This window comes from Festucalex cinctus, chromosome 15 (genome assembly GCF_051991245.1).
Source record: "Festucalex cinctus isolate MCC-2025b chromosome 15, RoL_Fcin_1.0, whole genome shotgun sequence".
Classification (NCBI taxonomy): domain Eukaryota; kingdom Metazoa; phylum Chordata; class Actinopteri; order Syngnathiformes; family Syngnathidae; genus Festucalex; species Festucalex cinctus.
Window position 1 is genome coordinate 18,706,161 of NC_135425.1, and position 13,409 is coordinate 18,719,569.

Here is a 13,409-nt window from a genome sequence, read left to right on the forward strand (position 1 = left end):
TGTAACTGTACAAGCAGGAGGCCCCTTGTGCATGTCCTTCTACGCAAATTGCCTTTTGCAGGTTGGCCCTGCCATTGGTTGAAACCACAGTCAGATTCCCCGGCGAAATTATCTGATTGGAAATCAGGGAGGGGAGAAAAAGAAAGAGCAACAAGTGCGATGCTTTTACGCTGGTTTGCTTTTGGGACTTGAAGGAAAGGATTTTTTTTTTTTTTTGTCACAAGCACAAAAGATCTGAACTTCGGAAAATATTTTTTTTTTTTTTTAAATTGGATCTTGTTGAGGTGAGTTGCTACTATAACTCAAAGTTTAGACTATTTGTTTTTGGCTTGACTTTATCGCATAAAATTTGACATGTTAAGATGTTTTGCATGTGATAAATTAATAGCATAAATACTATTGTAAGCTTTTATAATAATTTGCATACTATACATTCTTGTCAATTAAAATATGTTGTAAAGTGTAATGTAAATCTTGATAAAAAAAACACGTTTTGAAATTTCTGTTTAAAAAAACATTAGCTTTGTTTAACGAAAACTGAAAGTAATATTTGCTTGAGACTTTTTGGTGTTGTTATTTTTAGAGTTAAAGCAACGTGTTATTTGTGCTTGTAGAGTCGGTATGCCTCGATCATTCCTGGTGAAAAACAAACGGAGCACGTCATTTAATGTGCATCGATTGTATGAAGTTGAGACAGGTAAGTTTGAAATATAAACTTTGAAAAAATATTAGCATTACTTTCCATAATTTAGTAATTATTAGGACTATTGTCAACTCCTTTCATTATTATTCACCACAGCTCAGTTAATCAGTGGACACATTTCTAATCAATTTAAAAAAAAAAAAAAAAAAGAGGAGAAAATTGTTAATTTATTTAAATGTAAGAGCCTTAGTATTTTATTTAATAGCCAAAATGGTCTTATAAGCTCAAATCAAACAAACTGTTTTGGATTTAATTTAAAGGTGTCTCACCTCAGAGCACAGACTCTTCAGACAGGCCTCAATCTGTGGGCCCCCATTCCCAAACAGAACCAAGACCTTTAGAAAAAGAGGAGAAAGAACTTCAGAGTCCTGTACGTGCAGAGCCCACAAGACCCCGTGTGGCTCCCACAAAGCCGTATTACCCAACAGGTGAGCTTTTTTTTTTTTTTTCCTGGCACGACTCTAAGTTCCAGGACTGGTGTCATTTTAAAGATGTATTTCCAAGTTTTCCTCTTTAGTGTGGGCCAGATGACTACAAAGTTTGTGTGGCATTTGCTTTGTTCAGTGCATGAGAAGAGGTGAGAGTTGTGGCTGGACAATTTGTAGTTGCTGCACATGCTCACAATGCTGTCTGAGAAGAACATTTCTGTGCTGGAGCAACCTCACTACTCACCCGATTTGGCTCAGTGTGATTTTTTTTCCCTCTTGACCAATTAAGACGTGGTAGAGAAGGCTGGTAAAGTGCATGAGAGTCTAAAGGCACATCAAAGTGGAACACTTCGACAAAATACATCTTTTGACACCAATAATGCACCCTTCTGACGCACCTTGTAAGCATTTTTGTTTTTATTTGCTCTACAGATGCTCAGATGGCAGAATTCCCTTCTTACTATAAACCTACATATTCCTGGGAGCAGGTTCCCTCTTCTTATCAGTTGGGTTTCAGCCCCACGGTGCTCCAGCATGCTGCCAGTTTGTACAACACGCACATCAGCCGCAGCCCACAGCACCAGCAGCCTTTGGACTGTACTACACACTACTCCCCAAGATCCAACACCTACCACTGTATCACCTGTGATAAGGTATGTTAAAGGGATGCCTGACTCATTGTGCAATTTTCAGCAGTAAACAATTTCCTATTTTGTCCAAAATTAATTTGCTAACTTCATTATGTTTCATGCACAATTAATTTTTCGACTTTTTGTGGACTGACGACAACACCGCCTGTGCTGAGGAAATAGATAACAACCAATCACAGCTCACCTGTTTTCTGGGTTTGGTCAGCAAACTGAAGCCATGATTGGTCATGAATTACCTGTTTCCTGATCACGGATTGTGTCATCTTCAGTTGACAGCAAGTGAGAACATTTGCTTTTTAAAGGTATTAGTTGATCTTAATATGCACTCATATGAATGTATTCTCTAATTCATTATTTATATTATGAAAAATTAATTTGTTATTTAGAAGTAATGAAGGGTGGTACGGTGGTTGACTGGTTAGCACGTCCGCTTCCCGGTAGTGAGGACTCGGGTCCGAGTCCAGGCTCCGGCCTTCCTGGGTGGCGTGTGCATGTTCTCCCCGTACCTATGTGGGTCTTCTCCGGGTACTCCGGTCTCCTCCCACATTCCAAAGACATGCATGGCAGGTTAATTGGGCGCTCCAAATTGTCCTGAGCTGTGCTTGTGAGCGTGGATGGTTATTTATCTCCGTGTGCCCTGCGATTGGCTGGCGACCAGTTCAGGGTGTACCACCCCCACTGCCCATAGCCAGCTGAGATAGGCTCCAGTGACCCTTGTGAGGAGCAAGCGGTTCAGAAAATGGAATGGAAGAAATAATGAAGTCATCACATTAATTATAGACCAAATATCTAACTGTTGAAAATGGCTCACTGAGTCAAGTATCCCTTTAAGTGAGAAACCCATTCAACATAGAAGATTTTGACCTTAAAAAATATTTAGTTAAGTGAAATTACATTACATTATTAATATTTTCACATCATTATTACATTATTATAAATCTTAATTCAACATTTGGAAATGAAAACAGGTTAAACCAGTAATTTTAGCTCACTATTTTAATGTTGTCATCATGTGCTACTGCTACTATTTAATGTCAGATATGAAAAGCTTGTACTGTAACTAAATTCTTTTATAGTTATGCCTGATGTTTAAAAAAATATATATATATTAACCAAAAATTTGAAATGCAGCTTCCACTTTTTGACCCACCAAAAAAAAAAAGTTTTTTGTTTTTGTTTTTAATTGGGTGTAAGATTGGATTTACTTTAAGCATTATTACTATTATTATTATTATTATTGGTAGTAATAGTAGTAGTAGTAATAGTAGTAGGTAGGTGTTTATTCAGCTAAGGGACATAGCTGAAGAGCCAACGGGGGGTTCACAATTTGGCAAACAGAAGGTCACACACTTCGCTAGCTGACGGTTTTATTGAGTTCTAAAAAAAAAAAAAAAAAGCATAAAGAATCGTTGACAATTGTTGACATATCAACTGCGCTTCAGGTGTTCTCAACGCCTCACGGCCTGGAGGTTCATGTCAGGAGGTCCCACAGCGGAACGAGGCCTTTTGGGTGCAGCATCTGCAGAAAAACCTTTGGCCACGCAGTCAGTCTCGAGCAGCACATGAACGTCCACTCCCAGGTACGATCCCTGAAATACTCAACTCAACTTTTGTGCAGTAAAGAACAAGGTAACAAACGCAATAGCAAAGCAAACATTTTAAGCGAGTATATAAGTTTTTTTTTTTTTTTTTGTATACTAGTAAATAAAGTTTAAATCAGTAAATTAATAAGAAGTAGGTGAGTGAATAAATAAATAAATACATAAATAGAATAAACATTAGCATAACTTCGAATTAGCGCTTTAAAGCTTTCTTCTACAGTCCACAATCACATTTACTCAGTAGCTGTACTAATTTTGCAATGTCATTCACATTGTGTTTTATCCAGGAAAAAAGTTTTGAGTGCAAGATGTGTGGGAAGTCCTTCAAGCGCTCCTCCACTCTGTCCACGCACCTCCTCATCCACTCTGACACGAGGCCATACCCGTGTCAGTTCTGCGGCAAGAGGTTTCATCAGAAGTCTGACATGAAGAAACATACTTATATTCACACAGGTGTGACTTTGCTCCATATTTGTGTAATGTGATGAATAAATCATGTGGCTGGGGTAATTGTGTGCATGATTGATGAATCAGAAAAAAAAGACACGCAAAATCTAGCTCTTATCATGTAGCTGTCAGCACAATAGTTGTCGTTCAACAAACATATAGGTAGAAATGTAAACATGATCTTAATGGTATGGTCTGTTGCTCCCATCTGAGCTGTAGTGACAAAACCTGATTTTCGAGAAACAGGGTGATTTGAATAAAGCGAGCAGCTGCTATTTTAAACAAATAATTTGAAAATAATCCAAGATTTTATGGTGTTGATTTTTTGTTTCTTTCCATTTCTTAGGTGAGAAACCCCACAAGTGCCAAGTGTGCGGTAAAGCCTTCAGCCAGAGCTCCAACCTGATCACCCATAGTAGGAAACACACAGGCTTTAAACCATTTGGGTGTGACATTTGTTCCAAAGGCTTCCAGCGCAAAGTGGACCTTCGAAGGCACCACGAGAGTCAGCACACCATCAAGTGATTCGTCACCAGCGAACATTCATATTACCGTATGTCCAGCCAGGGGCGGGTCTAAGCTCGGAACTTTATGGGTGCTCAGCCCCCCAATTTCAAACATACAGTACGCTGTAGTTGATTTCGACATGTACACATTACAATGTGACTGAGTCCAACGAGTTAGTTTTCATTGTTTGAAATAATTTCTAAAAAATAATGAGAGCAGACGTCATTATGATACACCTGTTTAGGGCTGGCCCCTTTAGTGAATGAAACCTGAGGCAGATTTAAAAGTATATTTGTTGAGTAAATATCACCTTAAGGTGCCTTTATGCCTTACTTACTCCATTTCACTAGAGATCGACCGATAATCGGTCGGGCCGATAATCGGGGCCGATATTTGACATATTGGTACATATCGGTATCGGTCTGTTTTATTAATCTGACGGCCGATATGAGCGATCCATTTAAAACTCCGTCTTTTCGCTTCGAATGCAGCCCAGAGCGTCTCTGTCTGTTATGGAGTCCAACTCCAGCAATGTAACGCCCATAGCAGCATTTGATTGGTTAGCCGTGCAAGAGCCAGAACCAATCAGTAGTGTATGCCTGTATCACAGTAGCCGGTCACACACGCACCCACGTACACAACGCGACAGACACATGCTTCGAAGGTAAGTTAAAAGAGAAGAGACTCCGCCGATCGTTTCACCATGATAAGCTAAACACATTGAATTATGTTGTGTATTAAATGCACTATATGAATGGAGCTGCATTGCCTTGCATTGAATCCCCGCTAGCTAACAGTGGTGTGTTCAGCTTAGCATGTAGGCTAACACCCAGTAGCTAATTCGCTACTTGAACTACTCGGGGAGGGAATCACACACATTTTCACTTAATTAAGTAAATAATGTTTGTTAGAAAGGTTCCAAATATTAACAGTTGTCATTATTATATTGTCTAGTTCCATGTTAAGAGTAGAGTAACGTCATTATATTTACCTCTCGTGACGCACACATTGCATTCTGGTTCACGTCCACTACTTGTTGCATAGCGGTTATTATGCAGTGAGATGCCACAATGACACTAAATAGCGTTTAGTTACTTTATATTGTGTTTATTTGTCGCACTGGTTTGCCATTGTGTGCCTTAAGCTTCGACGTCGATTTGATTGACAGCTCGTTGTGCACCTCGTTAAAGTCCGCTCCGTAACAAATTAAGTGTCTCAAACACCGTTTAACTACACGAACGTGTCCTCTTCCGTATGTTTGGCATTAGTAGAGAAGTGCACTAAAGTATAGTGTGCTTATTTGCTCGTTTTGTCTCTCTTTTCACGTCATGTCTGCTGTCAGTTGGGACATTATGCTCTCAATGGATGCCACTAATATGTAACATCTACGGCCGTAGTCGGCTGCAATTAATGTTCAGTGATGTAATTTCGTTACGTGCATCATACTTTGAATAATGAGCTCATGTTTGGTGTGTTGTATAACTTTCTCGTGTGTTAGTAACTATTCATGTGGACAGCTAAGATAGTGCTTGTTAATGTGAATTAGCAATGTTGCAGCCCAGTTATTACTTAGACAAGTACATCTGTGCCATTGAGTGATACAGTACAGTACAGTAGTGAGAGAATAGTGTGCCCATATACACACACGTGTCTATAAGTGTAAAACACATTAAACAGCAGAAAGTGGCAGCGGTCCACCGCAACAATGTCTGTTTAACCAAGTTATTCTTACTATTATTATAACCAAGTTATTTTACTCAACCCTTTTTCTGCGTTGATTGGGGCATCCTAAGTGGCACTAAACTACATGATGAAGTGTCTTTTGACAGTTCTCTTGTAGAGAGGAGTAGCATGATATTGCTGTTCTCGATTTAAGATCCTCAGCTTATCAAAACTGTCTATATGGTAACAATAACAATAATCATAATAAGGTCTACAAGAACTGTATGGTGTTCAGGGATGAATAGTTTTTCTCATGGAATTTTTTTATTTATTTTTGCTGTAGTAATAAGTAATGCCACAGCTGATGCACATTTTGAATGACAGGGTTCCTCCTATTACTTCAAAATATAAAAATATAACATTTATAGAATAAAACTACAAGTATCCCAAATGCTATAAAAGGTAATGTCACATTGGCCCCCACATTTAACTCCCCCCGCCACCAACGTCTTATTGCAGATAGAAGGATGTAAAATGAAAAGTGTAGTGTGAGAATCCATTGTAAAGAACGGTTAGGGTTTGCATTATTCAAAAATTTGGTGCCAACATTTTAACTTTTACTGCAAATGAATATCGGCTTCAAATATCGGTTATCTGCCTCCTTGACTACCGATAATCGGAATCGGTATCGGCCCTGAAAAAAGCATATCGGTCGATCTCTACATTTCACCCCTCAAAAGTTGGGATTTTCCATTGAACTTCATATTCATTGTATTATGTAAATATTCAGCCTGTTAGAAATGCATATTGGTCAAGCACCCACACTTTTTTTTTTTTTAATTAACTGGAAGCCGATAATATACATCGACACCATTTTAAAATAATCGCCAAAGTCATTTTTCTCAGATTTTTCAGGAAAAAAAAACAAAAAAAACAAAAAAACAATTGCATCAAGAGGAGATAGGCATTTTTGGTGCAAAAAAATGACATGGGCAATTATTTTAAGAGGGTGACGACGTGCAAACATCATAATTTGTCAGTTTACTGACAGGGTGGACGTTTTTGACAAATGTTTGCATTTAATTGGCAGATGGTAGATCATTTAGCAAGATAATTCACTTAGGAAGCTGACTGTACTCTTCAACATATCCTTAAAGTATTTAAATTTTCTGGAAGATTTTATGTGAATTGCTATGACAGAATGGCCATTACACTTCACCACATCCAACTACATATGATAAAAATTACAAAACAGAGTAAATATTTATTTAAATATTTGCAAATACACTGCTTCATCCTCCATTGAATGTAGGCAAAATCCTTTAATTAATGTCACTGAATACATCATTGATAAGTTTTTTTCTTTTTTTTTTTTTTAAGGTGCAGTTACCCTTGACTTGATTTATAATGACAATAATAATTTCAGGGACACATGCAAAATGTTCAATATGGTCATGAAAATAGTGGGACATGCTAAAATCATACATCCAATGAAACTTGTGTGTGCAACGTCAGAGTTTCATTATTATTCTACATTTTTGTAGTTCTGATAATGATGCCAAAGGCACTTGAACGTGATCCTGACCCTATTATATCCCGTTACCATTCACTACTGATACGTCTGACCATATTACTATGACATCATATCTTACTATTGTGAACTCACTAACTCACAAATTTCAATTTAGCAAAGGAACACTTTGACAAAATGTACATTGACCAAAACGAACACTGACACATGTATTTTGCCCCAGAAAGACCACAAGACTCAGCGCCCGCAGAGGTCAAACTAACAATCTCCAACAACATTTTCAAATCTTAATACTGCACCATAGACTTGTGTCATAAAATCTGCCCTGAAACACGAGTGATAACATGTTCCTGTGCTGCCAGAGAGAGTGACATTGCACTGCTGTTGCTGTACATTGTGGGACTGGGTAGCATCAGCTGTGTGCGCGCATTTTTGTTTGCTTTCCAATATTAATCAATAATAAATGAATGCATTGTAACCCCTACTGTATTGAGTTGATATATTAAAAAAAAAAAAAAAAAAAAAAAAAAAAAAAAAAAAAAAAAAAAAAAAAACCATTCCTGCTTTCAAATATTTTATTGTCTGGGAAATGTGTTGTTGTCTGTTAGGTCCCAGAATTATATTTTCATATGAATTCTTTGCTATCATATTTAAAATGTGTATGGGTGTAACGTGAGAATTGTAAATGGTCTTTATGAAAATAAAGAATGAGCTGAAGCTGTGGTTGTTCTGTCCTGTTCCCTCCAGGGTAAAACACATGTAGACTGTTAGTCTAGTAAAATGATGTGATAAACTCTGTCAACACGCCCCTTCCAGCTCATCCTGGTTTGGTTCTAAGTGTTTGAACTCACACTGTAGCCCTGGAAAAGGTCACACACATTCCCCAATTAAATTAAGAATATAGTTTTGTTTAAAAAATGGATACTTTACTTATTTAGCCATTTTTGGCAGTCAAACATTAATATTTTGCCTATAATAAATTTGATGTTTTAATTATTTTTCATGTACAATTAGTACCTTTAAAAACACGTTTTGCATCTTGCTGTCGACTGAAAATGACATCACAAGGGCTCAGGTAACCAATCACAGCTCAGCTTGTGAATGTCACATGACCAAATCTAGAAAACAGGTGAGCTGTGATTGGTTACCTGAGCCCTTGTGATGTCATTTTCAGTCGACAGCAAGTTGCAAAATATGTTCTTAAAGGTACTAATTGTATGTGACAAATATGAAAGTATTAAATTAATTATAGACAAAATATTAACTTTTTATTGCTATAATGGGTTAAATAAGTGAAGTTAATAGCTTCACTGGACACTTCCTGTACAAATAAAGTGGAAGAAAAACAAAATGAAAAACAATCCATTCTGGTAGCACTTTAAAAAGAAATTCTAACAATATAATTCTGGTTGAACACCACATTTTAAAGAGGAAGTCAACTCCTCAAAACATTTTTTGAATATGTTCTATGCAGCCCCACTGTTCTAAATATAGCATTCTGTTTAATATTGTGTTAGTGGAATATGAGTTAAGCAGCAAAATCCAGCTGTTTTTAATCCATCTCAGGGGCTGCCATTTTACCACTTGCTGTCGACTGAAAATGACATCAATGTTACTCAGGTCTCAGGTAACAACCAATCACAGTGCAGCTTCAGAAAAGAGGTGAGCTCTGATTGGTTGTTGCCTGACCCATCAGCAACATTGATGTCATCTTCAGTCGACAGCAAGTGGCAAAATGGCCGCCCCCTGAGATGGGTAAAAATGGGTGGATTTTGCTTCGTAATTTTTTTCCCCACAAGTGTAATATTAATCAGAATGTCATGTTTAGAGTAGTGAGGTCACATATATTATTATCAAGAAATGTTAAAGGTTGACTTCCACGTGTTCTTGTTTATTTTGTAGGTGTCACTGTGTCAAAATTTGCCTCTATGAAATGATCCATTTTCCAGTTTTGCACTGCAGTTTACTGAGAGGTTTTTAAAATTTTCTTATTTAGCTATGTGAGAGTAGCAAAATATTAGAAACAATATATTACACAGACAGCAGCTAGATTATTAAATACAAAGAATACCACAAAACAAATCTTAAAGAGAGAGTTAAAAAAAATAAAAATAAAAAATCCCTCGCCTGTTCACAGAAAAAGAAGGGATCTTGCATTCAAATGACATACAAATAACCAATCCCAGAGAATATAAAAAAAAATGTTTGAGTCAGTTCTTCTCTTAATTTGACAACTAGAACTGTAATCACAGCTGGAAATCAGAATAACACAAACTATCAGGTGAGGCTTTATTAGAGTTTGGCCACATACACACACTCACACACCTGCATACGTCCACATGTTGCTGCTTGGTTTTAAGAGTGCACCGAGTTGACTGGGATACAGGGATTAACTAATAGGCTGTGAAAAAGGGATTGATTGCTTTGTCAACTGTCACCACACCCAGCCAACACATTGGATTTACTTTAACAAACAGTCTAAGGAAAACTCACCACCTTCCTCAAACACCAAACCAGTTAGCACTTTAAGATGCTTCAGGCAAATCTGATCATCATCATCAGGGTTTGTTTAATCTAAGAAACAGGATGAAGCAGCGGTGGAAGGTACACAACAGACAACCAGCTACTGTCTACCTGTATTTTAAAATGCATCATATGATTTCTACTCTAAATTTAAGATGCACACTGAATGAGTACATTATGACAAATTCAGTTCGCCCGGTTTAACGACTCTGATCTAAAATGCATTCAGCTGGTTTTGTAACATATAATTTGAATGAGCAGTGCAATTTATGATTATGCAGAAATCAGAGTCTCTGTGGGCAACAGAGCAGATGTGGAGGCTTACTGTCTGGCAAACAAATCTGAGGTGTTTATGCAAAACTTGTGGATATCACAGAGGAAACAAGTCCCCCCCTGTGTCTGTGTAACAGTTACAGGGCTGCGGGACATCCTGGTCTGAGTGGGACCGAGCTAATCAAAATCCAACACATGTAACGAACAGAAAAGAGAGGATGAGGAGGAGGATCATTGTGGGTGGGGCGTGCAAACAGGACACAGGTTATGAATAGGGGAGGGGTCGTTCGTAGCCTCAGGAAAAACGGGAGAAAAAGGTGCAAGAAGTGCAGCATGCACCAGAAATATGACTGCTGGTGTAGAAAACTTCACGTGTTAAAAAATAAATAAATGTGATTTTTCTGCTGTGTGTAAAGCAGAAAAACTTGTAAAATTTGAACCCTAGATTTTCACCCCATTTTCATTTGCATATTGCTCCAGGTGTTGTAAAAGTTGCAAATCTATTGTACTTGATTTGCTTTCTAACTGTGCAAGCTGCAGGTCAATAAATGGTTCACTTGCAACACTGCAGAAAAGGGAAAAAGTTTAGTACATTTAAAGCAGTTTTATAAATGAAAGTGCCAGTAGTTTTTGTTAAATCTAACTATTGCAACAACAAGAAATACAAAGATAGAAGTCCCCCCCCCCCCCCCCCTTTTTTTTTTGGGGTCAAACACATGGTATTTTACAAAAGTGATACCTTAATCTAACCGTAACTTTGTCCCTCCAATCTCCTTTATAAACACAAGACATCCACATCAACCGAGTTGATGGAGCATAGATGCAAATTTGTCTTGCAAATGTTCTCTATGCAAATGAGCCGTGCCTGGTTTGTGTGCAACCATGTGCCCGAGGGGTGGCAAATTCATGGAACGCAGCGAGGGAAATCCGAGAGAAATGTTATCATCCCAAAGATAGAGTCGTGACAAATACGCAGCGTTGCTACATACTGTATCTCCAGCTAAACATATTTCAGATTTCCTCCATATGACTAGACAAAGGAAGTAGCTGTATGATCACGTTTGCTTTAGTCACATATTGTGCAGACGTGATACTGTTTGATTGCCAGTGTCACTGTGTTGTGGTGCAGCATGTCCCCAGATAAGTGCAACAATGACATGGCTTACTGTGAAGACACTACTGCAGTGTCATTACAAGAGTGACGGCAGGGGAAGAACCAAGTTTCCTGTTTACTCACCATACAAAAGAACAATAACCATATAATGAACATGTATGACATGTTTTGTTTATCAGGGTGCCATGAAATTCTTCATATTCTCCTGACTACAAGGAAAAAAAAAAATATTGTCCAATCAGGTTTATTTTCATATTCCCCAATCTTTGTAAAGTAACTGGAATACTGCAAAAGAAGTTTTTGAAGAAAAAAAAAGAAAAGTTTTTATTTTTAAGCTATGATGTGTCCACTACAGAGGACATTTTTAAAAACTTAAATGCTAGGCTCAAATACAGTTAACATAATTCAAACAATACTTTAATGTGTTCTTAAGAGTCTTGTAGAACACATGCTAACAACATTTAATGCCTGAATTTGTTCAATAAAAAGTGTTATACACTTCATTTTCCATAAAAAATTAGGGAAGCCATTTTCTTTTATGATGCAATCAAAAGGAAGCAATGCCCTACACATTTGGAATCATTGGAAAGCTCTGAATGTCCTCTATAGAGCACAAATGGAGCTAATTCAATCGTATGCACTGGGTGGGAGATATTGAGGTTTAAAAAGGTCCACTACAGAGGACAAATGTGAATTGTTAGTAGTCAGGAGGATATGTAAAATGGGTGCCTTGACTCAATATTGGTTTGGAGACGTGACTTTGTACACACCCATCACACACCTAAATATGAGCAGATTTATCACATTTTACTGTTCCAACTGTCAAACAGCCAGCTGCAGGTTCAGGGGCTGGCCATGCTAAAGCTGAGAAAAGACATAGGGGAGCGTGCCACTTGAGACGAAAACAAAAAACAAAAAACACATGAAATCTGAGTGCAACAGGCTCTTCTTGTGAACGCCAGGCAGCATACTGTGTCTGATAATGCTATCATGGTCTCCACACATTTTAACGGTTGGACCAGGCCAGCCAAGAAGCAGGGAGGAGCGGACAAGACTTCGAGAGAGATAGCACCAAAAGACGCAGGAGTGTCAAACATTTCCTTGTAAACTAAAATAAGAGAGTAGATCATCACGTCAACATGTCACCACAGCACACAACTGATTGTCAGTCAGTGCCTTTGGTAATGTCGTTTGGGCCTATGTCAAACACTTTGCTGAGCTAAATGTGTTGTGTTGATTGTCATAACTGTTTCAGTTATATGACATTACAAGGCAGTATAATGTCACTGGCCGGGATAGTTCACTTTTCTTTTGCCTAAGAGAAGGGTGCTCAAATTTTTGTCACGGGTCACTTTGTAGCTAGGGTGTCACTCAGAGGGCCAAAAGTGAAACTGTATGAATGCACATTTGTCTCATTAGGCCTACATAGACACGACAAATTAATGGAAACTCGTCAGCTATTTAAAAAAGAATAAGGGGTAGGATTATATAAGTTTTTAACTTCTTCCTACTCCTTTTGGACATGTAAACAATTTCTAACGATTGTTTTGATTTTTTATTTTATTTTTTCTTTCCTTTCTTTCTCTTAATTTGTACTTGCCATTTGTTTATGTTTATATGTTATGTTTACAAGTTCAATAAACTTCAAACTTCAAAAACTACATATTTTAGCAAGCAAATGAAGTTGGCATTATCAGCTTTAGCAGGCCACATGAAATCATAAAATCCCGCTCCTTGAGTTTGTGCCTTTGAGTGATTGTGCGCGTTCCCAAAGTCATGCAAGATGGTAACAGAAATGGTGCTGCTTTTTAACAAGTGATACAAATTTTCACAGTGTTATGCTTTACAGTACCACAGCCAACTAAGAAGTCTAACTTGAATGAAATAAAACTCTTTATCACGAGTGAAATAATTCCATATAGGCCTATCAGGAACATGTTTAATAACTTAGTAAACATAGACACAACTGT

The 13,409-nt window shown here is 37.7% G+C and overlaps 1 protein-coding gene across 2 annotated transcripts; it reads left to right on the plus strand.

Moving 5' to 3' along the window:
- The first annotated feature begins 154 nt into the window (after window positions 1–154).
- Window positions 155–5,131, plus strand: gfi1b (growth factor independent 1B transcription repressor). 2 transcript variants are annotated; one of them, XM_077498248.1, is made up of 7 exons: window positions 155–284; window positions 615–697; window positions 964–1,131; window positions 1,564–1,784; window positions 3,224–3,361; window positions 3,670–3,835; window positions 4,176–5,131. In XM_077498248.1, exons 2-7 carry the CDS (start codon window positions 622–624, stop codon window positions 4,352–4,354), a joined length of 948 nt encoding a protein of 315 aa, XP_077354374.1. In that variant the 5' UTR covers window positions 155–284; window positions 615–621; the 3' UTR covers window positions 4,355–5,131. The 2 variants fall into 2 exon arrangements, with proteins under 2 accessions (XP_077354374.1, XP_077354375.1); XM_077498249.1 differs by having other exon boundaries at window positions 978–1,131.
- Window positions 5,132–13,409: the final 8,278 nt, after the last annotated feature.